We start from the raw sequence: 27,266 nt of genomic DNA, 5'->3' as shown, positions 1-27,266 counted from the left end.
TACTGAACCTTATCAGTTCAGATGTGCTAACAAAATGAAGGATGCAGAGAAACAATTTGAAAATATTGAAGGATGTAGAGAGAAGTGTGTAAGTAAGTGGAGTGAGAGTTAATATTGAAAAAGGTAAGTTTTAAAGGCAGAGTGGAAGAAAGATTTAGAGTAAGAGTGACGAAGACTGTGGGGAAGACTGTTCCAAAATGAAGGAGCTCTGTAAGAAAATGAATGTTTGCTGAGCTTCTTTGTGACAAATAGGGTCATTAGGATGCAGGTGTTGGAAGAAGACCTAAGTTGTCTATGGGGAGAATAAATTTGAAAAAGATGAGAAAGATAGGAATAACATCACCCTCATATCTCTGGCATGCACCAGCTGATTTCAACCAAATCTGGCATAAAGGCACTATGTAAGAGATATGCACGTCACCTTGTTTTAGGATGAAAATCAAATATGGCTGAATGGTTAAATTTCACAATATGCATCTTAACTTTGGAGGTGTAATATGTCGCAATTCCACTCAAGTGCTTACACCCTGAATAGCAAAATGGCAGCAATGTTTGGGATAAACAAACACAATTTGCCTGTTATGTTTGTGGTTATCCTAAGAATCTTATTAACATTCAAGCTACAGCACGTACAGAGTCAGAATGCAGCCGAATGCCTCGTGTGCAAAGCAACAAAGTTTGATCACATTGAACCACTTCTACACTCTTTGCATTGGCTACCAATCAACTCTCGCATAAAATACAATGTTTCTTCTGTTTGTTTAAGATGCATTGGAGGTGACCGGTGCTGAATATCTTTCTCATCTTCTTCACCTTTATGCTACTCATAGATAACTTGTATTGTATGCGAGAGTTGATCGGTAGCCAACAAAATGAGTGTAGAAGTGGTTCACTTACCATCCATATAAATGTTCTGTTTTATAAAAGAATAGCACTGTTTTATAAAACAATAGCATTGTTTTTTATAGAATAATAGCACTGTTTGGACACTAAACAACATTTTTATTTGTTTTAAATCATCATTAATGTTTTTTCCACTACACTTACTATTTCCCTTTTAATGAGAAGACAAACAGCTTTTCACTTTGTTGCATGTATCATTGTTGTCGTTGTTGTTGTTGTTGGTGGTGGTGTTTTTACCTTCCGTAAGGAAAGTTATAATATACCAATGAAGTCTGTGTGTGTGTGTGTGTGTGTATCATGATTTCTGAAAAAACGGCTGCATCAATTCAAATGAAATTTCATAGACATGTTTCGTAGGGTAATGGCCAGAACTGATTAGGTTTTAGTAATAATCCGATGAATATTAATGACCAATTTGAGTAATTAATCGATATCGAACGAGTATAAAGTTGGTGTCAGATTCAGATTTTGTAAACTGCAAATATATCACCAATTTTCAAAAAAGGTGAACGCACCAAACCAAGTAATTACAGACCTGTCTCATTAACCTCAGTTTCATGCAAAATACTTGAACATGTCATACATTCGCATATAATGAACTTCTTTGACCAACATAATATTCTAACCACCCAACAACATGGATTCAGAAGTGGCCACTCCTGTGAAACACAGTTGATATAAACCATCCATGATTTTACCAACTCACTGAATAAACACATTCAACTAAACTGGTGTTATCATAATGGACTTCTCAAAAGCATTTGACACTGTACCACACAACCGACTTTTACTCAAATTAACACAATATGGTGTATATGTTACAACCAATAAATGGCTCGCTTCATTCCTAAAAGAACATAAACAATGGGTTGTAGTGCATGGAGAACGTTCCACATGGGCAGATGTGGAATCAGACATCCCACAGGGAACAGTACTCGGACCTTTGTTATTTCTCATCTACATCAACGACCTACCTGAAAACCTACACTCAACTGTACGACTATTCGCAGATGACTGCATAATTTATAGAAACATCAAAAGTGAACATGACAAAAACACTCCAGAAAGACCTAGACACACTATCTCAATGGGAAACCAAGTAGAAAATGAAATTTAATCCAGATAAATTTTATGTATTTCGAATTCCATCATCATCAAGGTCAGAAATCATCACCAAATATGTATTAGGCAAATACGCTTTACAGGAGACAAAAACTCATCCATATCTAGGCGTAGACATTCATCAAAATCTCAAATGGAACACACAATGTAAACAGAATAACAACATCTGCAGGACGAACCCTTGGTTTCATTCGCAGGAACCTAGGCTCATGTACAAGATCAAACAAAACAGCAGCGTACATCTCTCTAGTAAGACCAACCCTTGAGTACTGTTCTGCAGTGTGGGATCCCAACACTAAAGAATTAGTACAAAAGGTAGGCAAAATACAGAGACGGGCAGCAAGAATGGTCTACAACAACTATGACTGGAAAACGAGCGTATCAGAACTCATAAATGAATTGGAATGGGAGAATCTGTCAACGAGAAGGAGAACATCACGACTTAGCATATTACATAAAGCCATAGGGGGCCATTTGGCGCTGTCGGTACAAAACTACCAGTCACCAACTCTAAGGCAAACTCGGCATACACACTCTAAAAGCTTCATTCAACACCAGGCACGCATAGACTGTCACAAATATTCATTTTTTCCACGGACCGTCAGAGACTGGAACAGTTTACCACAGGATATAATCAACATAACAGATTCAGAACAATTCAAACAAGCATTATCAACATTCAACAGAACACAGGACAACAACATCAAGGACTAATAACAATCATTGCGCACATCACATCCTACTCGTTTTGTTCCACTAAGAAGAAGAAGAAGATTCAGCTAGCGTTATCTTATGAATGTTATTGAGCGTCAGATGGCCTCAGATCCAAATCTGAATCTGACACCAACTTTATACTCGTGCTCTACACTACTGAGAAAGACTCTGTTTTCAGGGGTTTCATGCCAACCTTATTTTGTGTTTCCCTTGGATCGGCACTCTGCATTGGCTGGACAAAAAGGAGAAAAAAGAAGGCCGAGGCAGGGTATTTAAGTGATTCAAACTCACCAGAAAACATTTATTTTCTTGACCTTAAAATAGGTTTACAATGAGTGTGGAGTTCACAAACAGGTGAAATATTTATCATCGTTTCAATTTCGTCAAATATGGACTTATTAATAATCTATAATTTATACCCAAATTTTTGTGGTCAAAATATGGAAAATAGACCAAGCCTCGTCAAGCCTACGAAGAAAATTTTGCGACAATGTATCAATAATGGTGACCAATACATTGACCTCTATATAATTAGTGTACAGTGAGGGCGCACCACTCAACAAAATCTTGAGAATGTGTAAACTCGTGGTGGGACAGAAGGAAGTTCAACACTCACATGCCATATCCCGGGTATGTAGGGGATCACGAAAGCCAAGTGAAGTCGAGGATGGCAAGCTTTCCTGTGCTGAGATAGGAGGCGTGGCGGGCATTTGAACAACATTTTTGACAACTAACTTTCATTGGGACTTGACAATCACATATATAGAGCTAAATTTCTTGCATAAATCCTTACGGAAGGCATTCAGTTTAAATCTGGTTTTGTTTGTTTTTTAATTTTGCCATCAACTATTGACAAATCATAACTATTACTATACCACTTTTGACCAATCATGACTGCAGTACACAATTGACCAATCATGAATGCTGTACCACTATTGACCAATCATGACTGCAGTACACAATTGACCAATCATGAATGCTGTACCAGTATTGACCAATCATGAATGCTGTAACACTTTTGACCAATCATGACTGCTGTACCACTATTGTCTTATCAGAACTATCATAGCACTTTTGACCAATCATGAATGCTGTACCACTATTGACCAATCATGAATGCTGTACCACTTTTGACCAATCATGAATGCTGTACCACTATTGACTAATCATGAATGCTGTACCACTATTGACTTATCAGAACTATCATATCACTTTTGACCAATCTTGACTGCTGTACCACTATTGACCAACCATGAATGTCTTACCTGTAGCAGCTGCCACGTCACTAACTATACTGCTGTCACTCAATGGGATATGCCAGTGTGAGATCAACTCAGAAAACTCTATGGATCTGTCTTCATATTTATCCAGGGGATAGCTCTTGACATTGAGGAACACAGGACCCTGTATATAAATACATCAATGTATTTATGTTACATGTAGCTCATTCTGAGGTGCATTCAGTCTTTCAACAAGTGGGATCAGATACCAGTATGTCATATTTTTGTTGGCTACTATCAGGTTATTACCCAATTTCATCTTGGCTACTATCAGGTTATTACCCAATTTCATCTTGGCTATTATCAGGTTATTACCCAATTTCATCTTGACTACTATAAGGTTATTACCCAATTTCATCTTGGCTACTATCAGGTTATTACCCAATTTCATCTTGACTACTATCAGGTTATTACCCTATTTCATCCTGACTACTATCAGGTTATTACCCAATTTCATCTTGTCTACTATCAGGTTATTACCCAATTTCATCTTGACTACTATCAGGTTATTACCCAATTTCATCTTGACTACTATCAGGTTATTACCCAATTTCATTTTGACTACTATCAGGTTATTACCTAATTTCATCCTGACTACTATCAGGTTATTACCCTATTTCATCTTGGCTACTATCAGGTTATTACCCAATTTCATCTTGACTACTATCAGGTTATTACCCTATTTCATCTTGACTACTATCAGGTTATTACCCAATTTCATCTTGACTACTATCAGGTTATTACCCAATTTCATCTTGACTACTATCAGGTTATTACCCAATTTCATCTTGACTACTATCAGGTTATTACCCAATTTCATCTTGACTACTATCAGGTTATTACCCAATTTCATCTTGACTACTATCAGGTTATTACCCAATTTCATCTTGACTACTATCAGGTTATTACCCAATTTCATCTTGACTACTATCAGGTTATTACCCAATTTCATCTTGACTACTATCAGGTTATTACCCAATTTCATCTTGACTACTATCAGGTTATTACCCAATTTCATCCTGACTACTATCAGGTTATTACCCAATTTCATCCTGACTACTATCAGGTTATTACCCTATTTCATCTTGGCTACTATCAGGTTATTACCCAATTTCATCTTGACTACTATTCAGGTTATTACCCTATTTCATCTTGACTACTATCAGGTTATTACCCTATTTCATCTTGACTACTATCAGGTTATTACCCTATTTCATCTTGGCTACTATCAGGTTATTACCCTATTTCATCTTGACTACTATCAGGTTACATGTATTACCCAATTTCATCTTGTCTACTATAAGGTTATTACCCAATTTCATCTTGACTACTATCAGGTTATTACCCAATTTCATCTTGACTATTATCAGGTTATTACCCAATTTCATCTTGACTACTATCAGGTTATTACCCAATTTCATCTTGACTACTATCAGGTTACATGTATTACCCAATTTCATCTTGTCTACTATAAGGTTATTACCCAATTTCATCTTGACTACTATCAGGTTATTACCCAATTTCATCTTGACTATTATCAGGTTATTACCCAATTTCATCTTGACTACTATCAGGTTATTACCCTATTTCATCTTGACTATTATCAGGTTATTACCCTATTTCATCTTGACTACTATAAGGTTATTACCCAATTTCATCTTGACTACTATCAGGTTATTACCCAATTTCATCTTGACTACTATCAGGTTATTACCCAATTTCATCTTGACTACTATCAGGTTATTACCCAATTTCATCTTGACTACTATCAGGTTATTACCCTATTTCATCTTGACTACTATCAGGTTATTACCCAATTTCATCTTGACTACTATCAGGTTATTACCCAATTTCATCCTGACTACTATCAGGTTATTACCCAATTTCATCTTGACTACTATCAGGTTATTACCCTATTTCATCTTGACTATTATCAGGTTATTACCCAATTTCATCTTGACTATTATCAGGTTATTACCCTATTTCATCTTGACTATTATCAGGTTATTACCCAATTTCATCTTGACTACTATCAGGTTATTACCCTATTTCATCTTGACTACTATCAGGTTATTACCCTATTTCATCTTGGCTACTATCAGGTTATTACCCAATTTCATCTTGACTACTATCAGGTTATTACCCTATTTCATCTTGACTACTATCAGGTTATTACCCTATTTCATCTTGACTACTATCAGGTTATTACCCTATTTCATCTTGTTCGGCATATCACTGTCATTGCTGTTTCTGCAGTGACATGAGTCATAAGATGGGTACCACATTGTAGAAACTACCACTTCTACATAAAATGTAATTAAGTATCAATTTCTACTCAAAGTCGTTTTCTGAAGACGCTTAGTGTCTCATATCAGAAATGATGTTTTACATTAAACGACATTAAACGTCAACAATTGATCTAGGCATAGATATGACAACTCTAATATTATCTCTCATTTGAGATAAGTCTTCCAAACAAACTAACCTTTACTCTGATTTCTTTCTCTTCTACAGGACATAGTAGTTTTCTCTTTGCTGACTGTGTCTGACTTCCGATCATCCAATGAGATACAAGTTTTGGCTCAGGAAGGTCCAATCTATCAAATCAAAAGTACGAATATTGTCTCATTGGAAAGGCTACCTTGTAATGGATAACTCTATTTTCAAAAAACAATAGATTGTCTATCATTCACCTATTAGAGGATTTTTTATTTTTTATTTTCATGAAAACACACAGACAGGTACAATACATGTATATATGTATACACTGACAGGTACATATGTATACACTGACAGGTACATATGTATACACTGACAGGTACATATGCATACACTGACAGGTACATATGTATACACTGACAGGTACATATGTATACACTGACAGGTACATATGTATACACTGACAGGTACATATGTATACACTGACAGGTACATATGTATACACTGACAGGTATATATGTATACACCGACAGGTATATATGTACACACACTGACAGGTATATATGTACACACTACCAGGTATATATGTACACACACTGACAGGTACATATGTATACACTGACAGGTATATATGTATACACTACCAGGTATATATGCATACACTGACAGGTACATATGCATACACTGACAGGTACATATGTACACACACTGACAGGTATATATGTATACACTGACAGGTATATATGTACACACACTGACAGGTATATATGTATACACTGACAGGTACATATGTATACACTGACAGGTACATATGTATACACTGACAGGTATATATGTATACACTGACAGGTATATATGTACACACACTGACAGGTACATATGTATACACTGACAGGTACATATGTATACACTGACAGGTACATATGTATACACTGACAGGTACATATGTATACACTGACAGGTATATATGTATACACTGACAGATATATATGCATACACTGACAGGTATATATGTATACACTGACAGGTACATATGTATACACTGACAGGTATATATGTATACACTGACAGGTACATATGTATACACACTGACAGGTACATATGTATACACTGACAGGTATATATGTATACACTGACAGGTACATATGTATACACTGACAGGTATATATGTATACACTGACAGGTACATATGTATACACTGACAGGTATATATGTATACACTGACAGGTACATATGTATACACTGACAGGTACATATGTATACACTGACAGGTACATATGTATACACTGACAGGTATATATGTATACACTGACAGGTACATATGTATACACTGACAGGTATATATGTATACACTGACAGGTATATATGTATACACTGACAGATATATATGTATACACTGACAGGTACATATGTATACACTGACAGGTACATATGTATACACTGACAGGTATATATGTATACACTGACAGGTACATATGTATACACTGACAGGTACATATGTATACACTGACAGATATATATGCATACACTGACAGGTATATATGTATACACTGACAGGTACATATGTATACACTGACAGGTACATATGTATACACTGACAGGTATATATGTATACACTGACAGGTACATATGTATACACACTGACAGGTACATATGTATACACTGACAGGTATATATGTATACACTGACAGGTACATATGTATACACTGACAGGTATATATGTATACACTGACAGGTACATATGTATACACTGACAGGTATATATGTATACACTGACAGGTACATATGTATACACTGACAGGTATATATGTATACACTGACAGGTACATATGTATACACTGACAGGTATATATGTATACACTGACAGGTACATATGTATACACTGACAGATATATATGTATACACTGACAGGTACATATGTATACACTGACAGGTACATATGTATACACTGACAGGTATATATGTATACACTGACAGGTACATATGTATACACTGACAGGTACATATGTATACACTGACAGGTATATATGTATACACTGACAGGTACATATGTATACACTGACAGGTATATATGTATACACTGACAGGTACATATGTATACACTGACAGGTATATATGTATACACTGACAGGTACATATGTATACACTGACAGGTACATATGTATACACTGACAGGTATATATGTATACACTGACAGGTACATATGTATACACTGACAGGTATATATGTATACACTGACAGGTACATATGTATACACTGACAGGTATATATGTATACACTGACAGGTACATATGTATACACTGACAGGTACATATGTATACACTGACAGGTACATATGTATACACTGACAGGTATATATGTACACACACTGACAGATATATATGTATACACTGACAGGTACATATGTATACACTGACAGGTATATATGTATACACTGACAGGTATATATGTATACACTGACAGGTACATATGTATACACTGACAGGTACATATGTATACACTGACAGGTATATATGTATACACTGACAGGTACATATGTATACACTGACAGGTACATATGTATACACTGACAGGTACATATGTATACACTGACAGGTATATATGTATACACTGACAGGTATATATGTATACACTGACAGGTACATATGTATACACTGACAGGTATATATGTATACACTGACAGGTATATATGTATACACTGACAGGCACATATGTATCAACTGCAAATTTTGTGGGAGAAAAATAGTTGGTGTGGATGAGGAAGGAAAGAAAATATATTGACATGGTGCAAAAGGAAATACTTGAAAAGATTTTATATGTGTTGAAAAAAATGTTCATTTTTTTATATTGATAGCTTATGAAAGTGCTGAAAAACTTGTGATTATTTTAACAACTACTTTTTACAGGTGAACAAAAAATTGTATATTATGCTATAGTATGAATATTAATTAGGCAGGTACATATGTATACACTGACAGGTACATATGTATACACTGACAGGTACATATGTATACACTGACAGGTACATATGTATACACTGACAGGTAGATATGTATACACTGACAGGTACATATGTATACACTGATAGGTACATATGTATACACTGACAGGTATATATGTATACACTGACAGGTACATATGTATACACTGACAGGTATATATGTATACACTGACAGGTACATATGTATACACTGACAGGTACATATGTATACACTGACAGGTATATATGTATACACTGACAGGTATATATGTATACACTGACAGGTACATATGTATACACTGACAGGTACATATGTATACACTGACAGGTACATATGTATACACTGACAGGTACATATGTATACCCTGACAGGTACATATGTATACACTGACAGGTACATATGTATACACTGACAGGTATATATGTATACACTGACAGGTACATATGTATACACTGACAGGTACATATGTATACACTGACAGGTATATATGTATACACTGACAGGTATATATGTATACACTGACAGGTACATATGTATACACTGACAGGTACATATGTATACACTGACAGGTATATATGTATACACTGACAGGTATATATGTATACACTGACAGGTACATATGTATACACTGACAGGTACATATGTATACACTGACAGGTACATATGTATACCCTGACAGGTACATATGTATACACTGACAGGTATATATATATACCCTGACAGGTACATATGTATACACTGACAGGTATATATGCATACACTGACAGATATATATGTACACAATGACAGGTATACACAGGGCTCGAAATAATGGCCTTTTACTTGCCCCTTGCAAGTGATTTGAAGGCTTGGGCAAGTTGTTTTAAAAAGTACTTGTCCCAAGGGGCAAGGAGAATTTCATATGATTATTGATCAGGGATGTGTTTTTGCCTGTGTTCATGCTGTACTTATCAGACACTACACCTGTCTGATAGGATTTTGGATACATTGTATATAACCACAGTGCCAACAAGTCTGGAAAATTATAACATTGTATCAATATTGAGAAGACGTCTTTCTTGACTGATCACTTTTCAAAACAATCTAGACCAGCTGTCCTTGACGTACTTTGTTTACTCTATCAAGAAAACATACCTGGAATGACCAGTGACTCATTGAATATTGTTCAACAATAGTAAATTACAGCATGATTTTTCAGGTTTTGGGTGTTTGAATCAACTGCAAATTTTGTGGGAGAAAAATAGTTGGTGTGGATGAGGAAGGAAAGAAAATATATTGACATGGTGCAAAAGGAAATACTTAGAAAGATTTTATATGTGTTGAAATAAATGTTCATTTTTTTATATTGATAGCTTATGAAAGTGCTGAAAAACTTGTGATTATTTTAACAACAACTTTCTACAGGTGAACAAAAAATTGTATATTATGCTATAGTATGAATATTAATTAGGCAGGTACATATGTATACACTGACAGGTACATATGTATACACTGACAGGTACATATGTATACACTGACAGGTACATATGTATACACTGACAGGTAGATATGTATACACTGACAGGTACATATGTATACACTGATAGGTACATATGTATACACTGACAGGTATATATGTATACACTGACAGGTATATATGTATACACTGACAGGTATATATGTATACACTGACAGGTACATATGTATACACTGACAGGTACATATGTATACACTGACAGGTATATATGTATACACTGACAGGTATATATGTATACACTGACAGGTACATATGTATACACTGACAGGTACATATGTATACACTGACAGGTACATATGTATACACTGACAGGTACATATGTATACCCTGACAGGTACATATGTATACACTGACAGGTACATATGTATACACTGACAGGTATATATGTATACACTGACAGGTACATATGTATACACTGACAGGTACATATGTATACACTGACAGGTATATATGTATACACTGACAGGTATATATGTATACACTGACAGGTACATATGTATACACTGACAGGTACATATGTATACACTGACAGGTATATATGTATACACTGACAGGTATATATGTATACACTGACAGGTACATATGTATACACTGACAGGTACATATGTATACACTGACAGGTACATATGTATACACTGACAGGTACATATGTATACCCTGACAGGTACATATGTATACACTGACAGGTATATATATATACCCTGACAGGTACATATGTATACACTGACAGGTATATATGCATACACTGACAGATATATATGTACACAATGACAGGTATACACAGGGCTCGAAATAATGGCCTTTTACTTGCCCCTTGCAAGTGATTTGAAGGCTTGGGCAAGTTGTTTTAAAAAGTACTTGTCCCAAGGGGCAAGGAGAATTTCATATGATTATTGATCAGGGATGTGTTTTTGCCTGTGTTCATGCTGTACTTATCAGACACTACACATGTCTGATAGGATTTTGGATACATTGTATATAACCACAGTGCCAACAAGTCTGGAAAATTATAACATTGTATCAATATTGAGAAGACGTCTTTCTTGACTGATCACTTTTCAAAACAATCTAGACCAGCTGTCCTTGACGTACTTTGTTTACTCTATCAAGAAAACATACCTGGAATGACCAGTGACTCATTGAATATTGTTCAACAATAGTAAATTACAGCATGATTTTTCAGGTTTTGGGTGTTTGAATCAACTGCAAATTTTGTGGGAGAAAAATAGTTGGTGTGGATGAGGAAGGAAAGAAAATATATTGACATGGTGCAAAAGGAAATACTTAGAAAGATTTTATATGTGTTGAAATAAATGTTCATTTTTTTATATTGATAGCTTATGAAAGTGCTGAAAAACTTGTGATTATTTTAACAACAACTTTCTACAGGTGAACAAAAAATTGTATGTTATGCTATATAGTATGAATATTAATTAGGCCATATTATCTAGACTCCTGTTCAAAAAACACTTTATTGTGGAGAGTACTTTTCAGTACCCACAGAAACTTTCAAAGTGACATGTTTTGATAATAAACAAAAGAAAGACCAATCAATCACAACAATGCATTTGAAAGCCACAAAAAGATATCCCACTATTTGGAATGGGCAAGCACTTTTTGATTTGGGCAAGTACTTTTTGTTTTCTACTTGCCCAGTGGACAAGCGAATTTTTTTCATTATTTCGACCCCTGATATATGTACACACTGACAGGCATATATGTATACACTGACAGGTATATATGTATACACTGACAGGTATATATGTATACACTGACAGGTATATATGTACACACACTGACAGGTATATATGTACACACACTGACATGTATATATGTACACACTGACAGATATATATGTATACACTGACAGGTATATATATACACACTGACTGGTATATATGTATACACTGACAGGTACATATGTATACACTGACAGGTACATATGTATACACTGACAGGTATATATGTATACACTGACAGGTACATATGTATACACTGACAGGTACATATGTATACACTGACAGGTATATATGTACACACACTGACAGGTATATATGTAGACACTGACAGGTATATATGTATACACTGACAGGTACATATGTATACACTGACAGGTATATATGTACACACACTGACAGGTACATATGTATACACTGACAGGTATATATGTATACACTGACAGGTACATATGTATACACTGACAGGTATATATGTATACACTGACAGGTACATATGTATACACTGACAGGTTTATATGTACACACACTGACAGGTATATATGTAGACACTGACAGGTATATATGTATACACTGACAGGTATATATGTACACACACTGACAGGTATATATGTACACACACTGACAGGCATATATGTACACACACTGACAGGTATATATATGTATACATTGACAGGTATATATGTATACACTGACAGGTATATATGTACACACACTGACAGGTTGACAGGTATATATGTACACACACTGACAGGTATATATGTATACACTGACAGGCATATATATATACACTGACAGGTACATATGTATACACTGACAGGTATATATGTACACACACTGACAGGTATACATATGTACACACACTGACAGGTATATATGTATACACTGACAGGTATATATGTATACACTGACAGGCATATATGTATACACTGACAGGTATATATGTACACACACTGACAGGTATATATGTATACACTGACAGGCATATATATATACACTGACAGGTACATATGTATACACTGACAGGTATATATGTATACACTGACAGGTATATATGTACACACACTGACAGGTATATATATGTATACACTGACAGGTACATATGTATACACTGACATATATGTATACACTGACAGATATATATGTATACACTGACAGGTATATATGTATACACTGACAGGTATATATGTATACACTGACAGGTACATATGTATACACTGACAGGTACATATGTATACACTGACAGGTATATATGTACACACACTGACAGGTATATATGTATACACTGACAGGTACATATGTATACACTGACAGGTATATATGTATACACTGACAGGTATATATGTACACACACTGACAGGTATATATATGTATATACTGACAGCTATATATGTATACACTGACAGGTATATATGTATACACTGACAGGTATATATGTATACACTGACAGGTACATATGTATACACTGACAGGTATATATGTATACAGTGACATGTACACATTATGTATACACTGACAGGTACATAATTTTATGTATACATTGACAGGTTTATCTGTACATATAAACACATATATACACACATAACCACATGTTATCACTATGTTCAGTTATGACACAACAGCAGTTAGTATTTATCATACATTTCTTATAAAGAGAGAATGCTGATGGTTTAACTTTAGATTTCAAATAATTATAACTTTGAATTGAGTATGTCATTATAAAAACTGTGCATACAATTAAAATGGTATCTTTGATATCAATTAATGTTTGGCACACACTAGACTATTGTACATCATATTTTGTTTGAAATTGTCCTTTTCAATTGATATTGTAAATCAAAATGTTTTTTGCTGTCAAAGAAAGAAAAGACACAAACAAGACACAGATTAAATTTATCTCAAATTTATTCAGCATTCTCTCTTAAGAAATATCAAACAAGGATTACATTATTTTGTCACTATGGTAACCATAATATACATGTATATCAACTGTAAGATGCAAATTCATCTGTGATAAGTCTGTACAACGGTAAATTTTTGATGGATATAACTTCCAAATCAAATGCAAGTTGAACACAGCTTTATATCAGTAATGACTGGCACTTATAAGTCACAACATGAACCAAATTTAAAATCACAGAGTAAAAAAATTCTGAAAGCGAGTCCCAAAAATTTGCCAACATCTCATCAGCATTGTGAGGGGTGTATGTACTATAATGGGCTATATATTGTCATGTGTCTTGAAAAATTGGGGATTTCTACCAAGAATTTTTTTACTCTGTGAATAGAAATTGTATTACTATGAACCCAGAGTCCATCAATATCAATCAAGTCAGTAATGTTTGTGTTATAGAGTCAAAGTTGACAAGGAGAAAATGAATGGCCTGTATTTGTCACAAAATTAGATTCAATGTTAACATGACATGATATTGAAGTCTCACAGAGAAAACTCCTGTGTATGATGTGCACCATAGTATCTATTATATGTACAGTAACATTGAAATCTTCATGTAAGGCTAACAATTACCAATTGCATCTCAATATAACTTAGCAAAGAGTTTCAGTTCACTTCTAACATTCATTCAAATTTTGTATTTCCAATTGTACTATGTGGTCCAAGTTCCATAGTCTAATTAATGTATTGATTCAGAAGTTGTTATTCATTTCAAATCTCAAGAACGAAAATGTGGTCAAATTTAAAAAAATATTTTCCCAGTTACTAGCAGCGACCAAAGGGACTGGTGTTAGTCACCAGAGCTCAGATGTTATCGACCTGAAAGGTGGTCACTAAATAGTGAACAAAGTCAGAAAAAGCCTTCAGCCGAAGACATGGTCCCCAATTGTATGTTTTATGGCAAACTTATTGTGAAAATCTGAATGGATACAAAACTTCATAATTTATTGACCAATTTGCTATTACTCCTTCAATATGGAGATCAATGGCATATGGAGATCAATGGCAAATGCCAAGATATGAAAAGAAAACTGACCTTTGGGGTATAAACATTTAAATGGAGTCTTTGTTTATTCAACTTCTTGAGTTAACATAGAAAGACAAATTTCACCATGAAAATGTTTGTCTATGTGAAAGATCAATGTCTGGCAAGGTCAATGTCTCATTAGAAAGTTCATCATTGATAATGTGAGGGTAAACACTTGAATGGTGTCCAACTTTTGGCAATAACATGCAAAATGTGTTTGTTTATTACAAACATGGCCACTACTTTGCTATTCCGGTCAAGGTTGTGAAATTAAGTGATATACATATGCCTCACAGTAAAAACCAAGACATGATTAAAATAATATCATCATCACTTCAAATATTTTATTCAAAAAGCTATGAAAATAACCCAAATTTGACAACAATGAATATGTACATATATGCCATAGAACACTGTCCTAATACCAACTTTGAATAAGATCTGTTCAAGCATGTCTGAGTTATGGCTTTGGACATGGAAAATTCGCAAACAAAATGGCTGCCAGGCAGCCATATTGGATTGTATCACAATGAAAATGAATATGCACATGTATGTCATAGAACACTGTCCTAATACCAACTTTGAATGAGATCTGTTCGAGCATGTCTGAGTTATGGCTTTGGACATGAAAATTCACAAACAAAATGGCTGCCAGGCAGCCATATTGGATCGTATCATGACAACAATGAATATACACATATATGCCATAGAACACTGTCCTAATACCAACTTTGAATGAGATCTGTTCAAGCATGTCTGAGTTATGGCTTTTGACAGGGAAAATTTGCAAACAAAATGGCTGCTAGGCGGCCATATTGGATTGTATCATGAAACAAATTGACGTGCATATGTATGCCATTGTATGTTGCCCCTGTACCAAGTTTTAAAAAAATCGGTCCAGGCATCTTCAAGAAACGGCTGCGAACGGACGCACGGATGGACACACGGACACACGGACAGACTAAAAAGCTCCTCAAGAACCTCAATTTCTCTGCAATAATCAAACTTCTTAAAATGTCACTAAAGTTTTGTAATAAAAAAAAAGAATTTTGGGGTTCTTTTTTTTTGTTAGCAAGGAAAATGACAATCTTTCATTTACCCATATAGTAAACACAGTATACAGTAGCCATATTTACCAATATAGTAAACACAGTATACAGTGGCCATATTTACCCATATAGTAAACACATTACACAGTGGCCATATTTACCCATATAGTTAACACAGTATACAGTGGCCATATTTACCCATATAGTTAACACAGTATACAGTGGCCATATTTACCCATAAAGTATACAGTGGCCATATTTACCCATATAGTATACAGTGGCCATATTGGTTTCCAATGCTTTCATTTTTTGGTGACTCCTTATTATAACTTACAATGGATTGGAGTTATCTTCAACAAAATAACAGCAAACAGCAAATGTTGAATATTTTTTCTCTGATGCATCTACTACATTAAAGTAGTTAATTTCTTACTCTTTGCCTAACTTGATATTTTCTGGAATAGCTTCCATGGGAATTCCATGTTTATGTAGAGCACCAACGATTTGTTCTTTCATGTCTTTGTTGTAGGCATCAAAGTCAAACACATTCCGAACTACTTTAGCCAGTCCTTCACCAGGAAATTTCTGAAGAAAAAAATTTACAACAAAATAACAAGAATGACCCTAAGTTTGTGGTTTACTTCATTGGGGAATAAAATGAATTGCAATGTAAACCCTGACAAACAGTATCTACAAACCAAAAGATTTCATGGCTTGGCCACTTGGAGTGCTCTTCAGAAGCACCTATTGCACCAGACGTGTACTTTATAACACTAAACGGTATTTTACCCACAACTCTCTCTGATTTGTATGTTCGGATGTTCCTTATTTTATAACTTCCAAGAGAAGCAATATTTCTTAACATCTGAAGCATAACAATTAAATTTGAATATGTACCAAAAGTATAATTGAGATTCAAAAAGAAAGTAAATTTGCAAATTTTGAAGAGAAATGTACCAAAAACCAAATAAAACATGTGTTTTGAATAAAATACTTTTCAACATCAAGTAATCAACAGTTTGGGTAGGCAGTCTGTATAGAGAGTTTTAACCCTTAAGATGCCATAGACTTTTCTCACAAAGACCCCTTGGCCAAGGACTTTTTCCACTACAGAGTAGGAATTGATCAACTTTAAGTTGAAGGGAGTAATAAAGCATGGAACCAATCCTACTTTTTCCTTAGCTTGTGTACGAATTCCTGATATTATCTTTGCAATATATGTGATCATTTGGCTGTTGCTATGGGCGTGGTCTTGTTGCTAGGTACATTTGCATACATTTTTGGAATGTTTATTCATTTGTCTTTCAACTGTTATCTTTGCAATATACGTGATTATTTGGATGTTGCTATGGGCATGGTCTTGTTGCTAGGCAAATTTACATACATTTTATGAATGTTTATTCGTCTATTAATCCCTGTTGTTATCTTCACAATATATGTGATCATTTGGCTGTTGCTATGGGCGTAATCTTTTTGCTAGGCACATTTGCATACAATTTTAAATGTTTATTCATTTGTCTATTAATCCTCTTATCTTCACAATATATGTGATCATATGCAATCAGTCCAGCAGTTTTTACTTTAAGTTGTTTACACACACACACACACACACACACACACACACACACACACACACACACACACACACACACTCACACACTCACTCACTCATTCACTCACACACACACTCACTCACTCACTCACTCACTCACTCACTTACACACACACACACACACACACACACACACACACACACACACACACACACACACACACACACACACACACACACACACACCTGGCGATCCATATAGCACTACTGAACCTCAGTTCAGTTGTGCTACATATGAATGTTTGCAATGGCCTTGGTAAGAAGAGTGAATTATGCTTGTTTTGATCATTTCCCTTTCTAAATTTGAAAATAAGTCAGTATTATAAAGTAAGCCCTTTCCTCTTTGAAATATTTAAATATGCTTTGTAAACAAGCAAGTAAATACAAATACACAAATATGCCACAATTGGCACATTACCCTCAGTGGTGGAAAATGAAATTACTTGTCAGGTCATTATCTTCTATTGCTCTTTATTGAAAATTACCAAATAAGATTATATAAATACAACGTTTAGTGATTTTATACATTATTTTGACATTCCCATAACCATATTTTCCTCCGAAAACTGAACAACATCACTGTGAAATGCACCCTCATCGGCAGTTATTACTATAATTCTGTTTTTATGTAAACAAATAAACACTGATGTCATTTGGCTATAAATATGAAGACTTTAGGTTGAAAAATGGTCTTTTTACTGCACATCTTTACTGTGTAGGTAAACAGTTTTCTAATCTAGTGTAGAGAGTATGCGCTCACTTGTCACGTGGACATATATACTTCCCTGCGTGTGGGCTGTATGCACTTACAAATGTGATTTTGCATACCTTTGACTGTCTGGCATTCATTATTGTTAGCCTACATCCGAAGGAAAATGGTCTGTGAAGGGACTCTGTTTTTGTTGTTGTAGTGCTCGTATGGATTTATGACAGTGAGGTTACCTGACCCAGCCAGTCAAGGAGAGCGATACATCGATAACCGTGAATTCAGTACAGTGCATGGACAATAATAAGTTTTGGGACTGAAAAATCAGTAATTGTGGGTTAGAATTATTGTGTTTTGATTCAATGTATCCTGGGGTATGATTAGGAAATTTCAGATACCAGGATTTAAACCTCTAGTTTTACCTCAGAAAGGTTATATTTTTGCAGTATTATATTAGTAGAACTCTCCCCAACGATCCCAATGAGGAAGCTTATGTGAGAGTACAAATCAGAGGGTATTGTGGGTAGAAAGATTATAGTACAGTGTGTAGCTTTGTTTGAAAACAAAACAAAGACACATTTACAAGTTGTACCTGTAGTATCATTTTTGGATCAGATAACCACAATATATTCACTGAAAATTGTTAAATTACCAATAATTAGACATTGTACATGTTAATCAGTGGTCAATATTATCCATATAATCAGTACAGAAACAGGTTGAAAGCATGATTGCTGTTGCGGGCGCTGATATTTAGTTGTGGACTGTAAAATTGATTTGATTTGATTTGATTTATCATATATACAGCTGTAAAAAAATATGTTTAGCCACAATTGATGCAATACTGTTCATGGTGTACGATAATATGAATAAGTTATTGTACAAAACACAACATTTTGAAAATATACTCCAGTTGCAGCTAGTGCAGCTTTAATATGTAATAAACTCAGTTTATACATTAACATAATATATTTACCTGTAGATGTTTGACCATATTAACAACCTCCCTAGTAGAGTAAGGATATGCTATCAAGCCCTGGTCAGCCATTTCTCTCAATTCACCAAACGCTAATACTAATTTCTTCAACACATGTTCAGGAACCTCAGGTCCATATTGACGTAACATAGCCATTTCAGATTCCATATTGGGATTATCAACGCCATGACAACTAAATATATCACCTGAAGAAATAAAAGCCACATGTTTGCTGTCAAGTGACATTTATATGGTTATTGAAAATAATATTCTGTTCATCTTATTGAAAATAACTTCCCAAATGTTGCCTGGTGATTGTGCTTGAGGATTACAAGTGTTTATATGTGAAACAACAACACAATAACATGTGACTGTATAAGAAGTACAGTTATAAATAACACAATAACATGTGACTGTATAAGAAGTACAGTTATAAATAACACAATAACATGTGACTGTATAAGAAGTACAGTTATAAATAACACAATAACATGTGACTGTATAAGAAGTAGTTATAAATAACACAATAACATGTGACTGTATAAGAAGTACAGTTATAAATAACACAATAACATGTGACTGTATAAGAAGTACAGTTATAAACAACACAATAACATGTGACTGTGTACTAACCAATGACTTGACAGCAACACTGAATACTAACCAATGACATGACAGCAACACTGAATACTAACCAATGACATGACAGCAACACTGAATACTAACCAATGACTTGACAGCAAGACTGAATACTAACCAATGGCATGACAGCAACACTGAATACTAACCAATGACTTCACAGCAAGACTGAATACTAACCAATGACGTGACAGCAAGACTGAATACTAACCAATGACGTGACAGCAAGACTGAATACTAACCAATGACATGACAGCAAGACTGAATACTAACCAATCACTTGACAGCAAGACTGAATACTAACCAATGACATGACAGCAACACTGAATACTAACAAATGACTTGACAGCAAGACTGAATACTAACCAATGACATGACAGCAACACTGAATACTAACCAATGACTTGACAGCAAGACTGAATACTAACCAATGACTTGACAGCAAGACTGAATACTAACCAATGACATGACAGCAACACTGAATACTAACCAATCACTTGGCAGCAACACTGACCAATGATTCTCTGTTTCATGGGGTTAACACTAATCAGAAAGTACAAGAAGATTTCTAATTATGTTTATTTAATCTTTGTGCTACGGTCAACAAAGAATACATTACTTATTATACCATGCACAAGACAAGTTATTGTTTTTGAACACAAAATATGGACTTTATACCCTGGTCATTCTATGTTCCAACAGCCTGTGTCTATGTCACTGGTTCTACTTTCCTAGAAATATGAGTCAAAATGATCCAAATTGTCATTATTTTTTTCTAATTTTTCATGAATTATGCTTGAGAAGGTATGATTATATTAGTCCACAATGGGCCTCTACATGTATGTCTACACACATAATCCCATCCAATGGGCCTCTACATGTATGTCTACACACATAATCCCATCCAATAGGCCTCTCCATGTATGTCTACACACATAATCCCATCCACTTACCTAGAGATCCAAAAAAATCATTGCCAAGGAATGGAAAGCCGGGTCTATTTGCCAGTACTATCATCCGGAAGTCTGGATGAGTAACTATGACATTCCCTGTCGACTGTTGTCCCGGACGTCCTGTGTCAAGAAAAGTAAGTTAAGGACACTTCAATCAAACCAAATCATCCATGTGATAACAACAAATACAAATAACAACAAACACACAAGTATAAACAATAATAACAAAAATATACACAACTATTAACAAAAACAACTAAACCCTAACCCTAACCACCCCCATCACCACCTTAGCAAAATTCATATTTTGCAATGTCTATGTCATTTCTTTGCTCATACCAGTAACAGCTCCTTTTGAAAAACGAGGCTTTCTTACTTTCAGTTCTTATGTACCTGTTGTTATTTTCCTCATACTTCAAGCAAACAGCTAGACTACAGACACCTGCCAGTGATCTCCCCAGGTAGCTAGGCTACAGACACCTGCCAGCAACCTCCCCTGGTAGCTAAACTACAGACACCAGCCAGCAACCTCCCTAGGCAGCTAGACTACAGACGCCTGCCAGTGATCTCCCTGGGTAGCTAGGCTACAGACACCTGCCAGCAACCTCCCCTGGTAGCTAGACTACAGACACCAGCCAGCAACCTCCCTAGGTAGCTAGAATAAAGACACCTGCCAGTGATCTCCCTCGGTAGCTAGACTACAGACACCTGCCAGCAACCTCCCCTGGTAGCTAGACTACAGACACCTGCCAGCAACCTCCCTAGGTAGCTAGACTACAGACACCTGCCAGCAACCTCCCTAGGCAGCTAAACTACAGACACCTGCCAGTGATCTCCCTCGGTAGCTAAACTACAGACACCTGCCAGCAATCTCCCTAGGTAGCTAGACTACAGACACCTGCCAGCAACCTCCCTAGGTAGCTAGGTAGCTAAACTACAGACACCTGCCAGCAATCTCCCTAGGTAGCTAGACTACAGACACCTGCCAGTGATCTCCCTCGGTAGCTAAACTACAGACACCTGCCAGCAACCTCCCTAGGTAGCTAGACTACAGACACCTGCCAGCAACCTCCCTAGGTAGCTAGACTACAGACACCTGCCAGTGATCTCCCTCGGTAGCTAGACTACAGACACCTGCCAGCAACCTCCCCTGGTAGCTAGACTACAGACACCTGCCAGCAATCTCCCTAGGTAGCTAGACTACAGACACCTGCCAGCAACCTCCCTAGGTAGCTAGACTACAGACACCTGCCAGCAACTTCCCCTGGTAGCTAGACTACAGACACATGCCAGCAACCTCCCTAGGTAGCTAGACTACAGACACCTGCCAGCAACCTCCCTAGGTAGCTAGACTACAAACACCTGCCAGCAACCTCCCTAGGTAGCTAGACTACAGACACCTGCCAGCAACTTCCCCTGGTAGCTAAACTACAGACACCTGCCAGCGATCTCCCTAGGTAGCTAAACTACAGACACCTGCCAGTGATCTCCCTCGGTAGCTAGAATACAGACACCTGCCAGCAACCTCCCCAGGTAGCTAGAATACAGACACCTGCCAGCAACCTCCCCAGGTAGCTAGAATACAGACACCTGCCAGCAACCTCCCCTGGTAGCTAGACTACAGACACCTGCCAGTGATCTCCCATGGTAGCTAGAATACAGACACCTGCCAGCAACCTCCCTAGGTAGCTAGAATACAGACACCTGCCAGCAACCTCCCTAGGTAGCTAAACTACAGACACCTGCCAGTGATCTCCCATGGTAGCTAGAATACAGACACCTGCCAGTGATCTCCATAGGTAGCTAGAATACAGACACCTGCCAGTGATCTCCCTCGGTAGCTAGAATACAGACACCTGCCAGCAACCTCCCCAGGTAGCTAGAATACAGACACCTGCCAGCAACCTCCCCAGGTAGCTAGAATACAGACACCTGCCAGTGATCTCCCTAGGTAGCTAGACTACAGACACCTGCCAGTGATCTCCCATGGTAGCTAGACTACAGACGCCTGCCAGCAACCTCCCCAGATAGCTAGAATACAGACACCTGCCAGCAACCTCCCCAGGTAGCTAGGTAGCTAGACTACAGACACCTGCCAGTGATCTCCCTGGGTAGCTAGGCTACAGACACCTGCCAGTGATCTCCCATGGTAGCTAAACTACAGACACCTGCCAGCAACCTCCCTAGGTAGCTAGACTACAGACACCTGCCAGCAACCTCCCATGGTAGCTAAACTACAGACACCTGCCAGCAACCTCCCTAGGTAGCTAGACTACAGACACCTGCCAGTGATCTCCCATGGTAGCTAGACTACAGACACCTGCCAGCAACCTCCCTAGGTAGCTAGGTAGCTAGAATACAGACACCTGCCAGTGATCTCCATAGATAGCTAGAATACAGACACCTGCCAGCAACCTCCCTAGGTAGCTAGGTAGCTAGAATACAGACACCTGCAAGTGATCTCCATATAGGTAGCTAGACTACAGACACCTGCCAGTAATTCCCCCTAGTGCTCTTTTCAGTGCTTTATAAATTCTCACAAATGTCAAATAAATTCTACCAATAAATTCTTGTGCTAACTACTTGCAGGTGACCTCCCTAGGTAGCTTAGACCCCAGACACCTGCCAGGGATGCAAGGGTGCCAACTAGTGCTGAGTAGCCCCTAAGATAGAGAAATTGTTTTGTTGTGTGATGTATTATTTGCTTTGATAGTTAGATTCAGTTTATCAGTACTTTAATTATTAGGTACATTTCTAAGTTATACTTTGCCTTACTCTCAATGTTTTCAATACATTAGAATATGTTACACATGGTTGCATGTGTTAGATATAAATTTTGTTGTAGATTGATACTGGCTTAAGTTTCATTGGGTTCAACAACATGCCTCTGACCCATTAACAATCTACCACCATCCCCCAACCAGAGATACTGACCAGTCTATTAACAATCTACCACCATCCCCTGACCAGAGATACTGACCAGTCTATTAACAATCTACCACCATCCCCTGACCAGAGATACTGACCCATTAACAATCTACCACCATCCCCCAACCAGAGATACTGACCAGTCCATTAACAATCTACCACCATCCCCTGACCAGAGATACTGACCAGTCCATTAACAATGTACAAGCCCACTCTCCCTGACCAGAGATACTGACCAGTCCATTAACAATGTACAAGCCCACTCTCCCTGACCAGAGATACTGACCAGTTCATTAACAATGTACAAGCCCACTCTCCCTGACCAGAGATACTGACCAGTCCATTAACAATGTACAAGCTCACTCTCCCTGACCAGAGATACTGACCAGTTCATTAACAATGTACCAGCCCACTCTCCCTGACCAGAGATATTGACAAGTCCATTAACAATGTACAAGCCCACTTCCTGGCCAGAGACACAATGTACCAGCCCACTCTCCCCCCCCCCCCCCCCCACCCTGCCAGAGACTCTGACCAGTACCTTACCTGTAACAACTCGCCTGCCATCGGCTAGAATCATTTCACCACTTTCAACCAATGTCTTTAAGATACAGGTAACATTGGTAGGCGCTTTGTCTGCTTCATCTACTACTAACACATGGCCTTGCTTCACAGCCTTGACCTAAGGTCATCAACATCAAAGTCAATGTCAATATCACTATGCAATTTTATGAAATACATTGTAAACTCAATAATTTGCAAAGATGGGTCATATTGACATAAATAGTCAAATAATCTTGATATTTCACCATGGATCTATAAATACCCATCTAGAGGAAAGAACATTGAGTCACACATAAAAATGATGGTAATACTGTGTGAATAGTCAAACAAGGGGTTAGTGATCCATTGGTAGAATTTCCTGTGAAATGGGTAAATGGTTCCCGTTTTTAAAAATGTAAGCTAACAGTGGCATGCACACTCAGGTTATGACATACCAAGATGGCTGCCATGTCAGCATCAACTAGTGTCATCAACAAATTTTACTTGGAGTGTAGTATTAATAATGTACATGTAGTAATATTTTCAGCCCATTTCACTGAAAAAGTTCATGCACTTGATTGTACTACTTTCGACAATCGCACTTAAAAGTGAAGAAAAAAAACATTATTTGACAGTGTGTGAGTTGACTCAACACTTGGAGCAAGGTCACAGGTTAAAGAGTGTGGTAAATAGACTTTTTCAAGGCTTACTTGTGGCCTTAGAAAACTACAGCATATGTTCCATTTCGTCAACAATAAATACCCAAAAGTCGCAGTTGAGAAAAGTTTTGATTATTATTATGACATTTCATGTGACAATCAATACAATTGTTTCATATATGCCTTAAAAAACCATTTGGCTAGCTTCTTGTTAATGTTCTGTACAGTATCCTGGAAACATCCTATAGGGTTGTAGTGGCAGAAAGATATAGTGACAGGGGACCCCCTTGTGGCATAATAGTGTATACACATATCCAAGGTTCAAACCAAACTGTTGACTTTGGCTATTTGCAAAATGTAAGAGTTCACTTGGGAATGAAACACTTTGTCTTTGGGTCAAAATTCACATGATTTACAAGAAAATTTCTCCCAAAATAACATCTGAATTTATGCAAATAAGCCAAATGCAACATATTGGACATAGTCTGTAGATGAGAGTAAATTTTGCATCACTACTCACCAATGGAGAATCTTCATAGACTATGACACCATCTTGTACATTAGGTTGTAAAGTTAATGTCTGCACTGTTGTGTCTCTAAACAAAGTAAATGTACTTTGAAATTCCTAATCAAGTAAAGTTTTATTTATACATGGTCAACTAATTCATATTTCATATCTAACCAAATCATATCCAGTCAATTACTTCTATCCATATAACTTTGTTACTCTCTGTCTCCACCATATTTTCAGTTCTACTATGATAAATACAAGTATCAATATTATGGAAGAACCATATGATGTTTGAGTGCCAATGTGTCACACTCAGAATACATTACCAGGTGTTGGCAATCTACTTTCTTGAATGAGTGAATGAATGAATGAATGAATGAATGAATGAATGAATGAATGAATGAATGAATGAATTAAGTGAGTGACAGACAGTTTAGCAGAAAATACCAAAAGCATACATAATAGAAAAGACTGTGAGTACTCCTCCAGCAATAATATATCATATGGTTCTGTTAACATTACATATACTTATCAAAAACTAAACCACTGCATTTACATGATTTCATGTATATAGAGGGGCAATGACTGGTAGATACAGTGTTATAATACCTAGTACAGTGTAATGACTGGTAGATACAGTGTTATAATACCTAGTACAGTGTATTGACTGGTAGATAGTGTTATAATACCTAGTACAGTGTAATGACTGGTAGATAGTGTTATAATACCTAGTACAGTGTAATGACTGGTAGATACAGTGTTATAATACCTACAGTGTAATGACTGGTAGATAAAGTGTTATAATACCTAGTACAGTGTAATGACTGGTAGATAGTGTTATAATACCTAGTACAGTGTAATGACTGGTAGATACAGTGTTATAATACCTACAGTGTAATGACTGGTAGATAGTGTTATAATACCTAGTACAGTGTAATGACTGGTAGATAGATACAGTGTTATAATACCTAGTACAGTGTAATGACTGGTAGATACAGTGTTATAATACCGAGTACAG

At 36.5% G+C, this 27,266-nt stretch overlaps 1 protein-coding gene across 1 annotated transcript in view; it reads right to left on the bottom strand.

The window, feature by feature from the left end:
* LOC144442171 (von Willebrand factor A domain-containing protein 8-like) overlaps positions 1–27,266 on the bottom strand; it is a 234,867-nt gene that overhangs the window by 89,187 nt on the left and 118,414 nt on the right. Inside the window, exons 21-27 of the mRNA XM_078131440.1 lie at positions 26,258–26,333; positions 25,082–25,217; positions 21,608–21,727; positions 20,016–20,221; positions 17,155–17,306; positions 6,505–6,616; positions 4,005–4,143 (exon numbers count right to left, since the gene is read on the bottom strand). Of these exons, the coding sequence (XP_077987566.1) occupies positions 4,005–4,143; positions 6,505–6,616; positions 17,155–17,306; positions 20,016–20,221; positions 21,608–21,727; positions 25,082–25,217; positions 26,258–26,333 (941 nt within the window). The remainder of the gene's footprint in view (positions 1–4,004; positions 4,144–6,504; positions 6,617–17,154; positions 17,307–20,015; positions 20,222–21,607; positions 21,728–25,081; positions 25,218–26,257; positions 26,334–27,266) is intronic.

Source organism: Glandiceps talaboti, chromosome 11 (assembly GCF_964340395.1).
Source record: "Glandiceps talaboti chromosome 11, keGlaTala1.1, whole genome shotgun sequence".
NCBI classification, from domain to species: domain Eukaryota; kingdom Metazoa; phylum Hemichordata; class Enteropneusta; family Spengelidae; genus Glandiceps; species Glandiceps talaboti.
The sequence above is the reverse complement of the archived record's forward strand: the minus strand, read 5'-3'. Positions and strand labels throughout refer to the sequence as shown.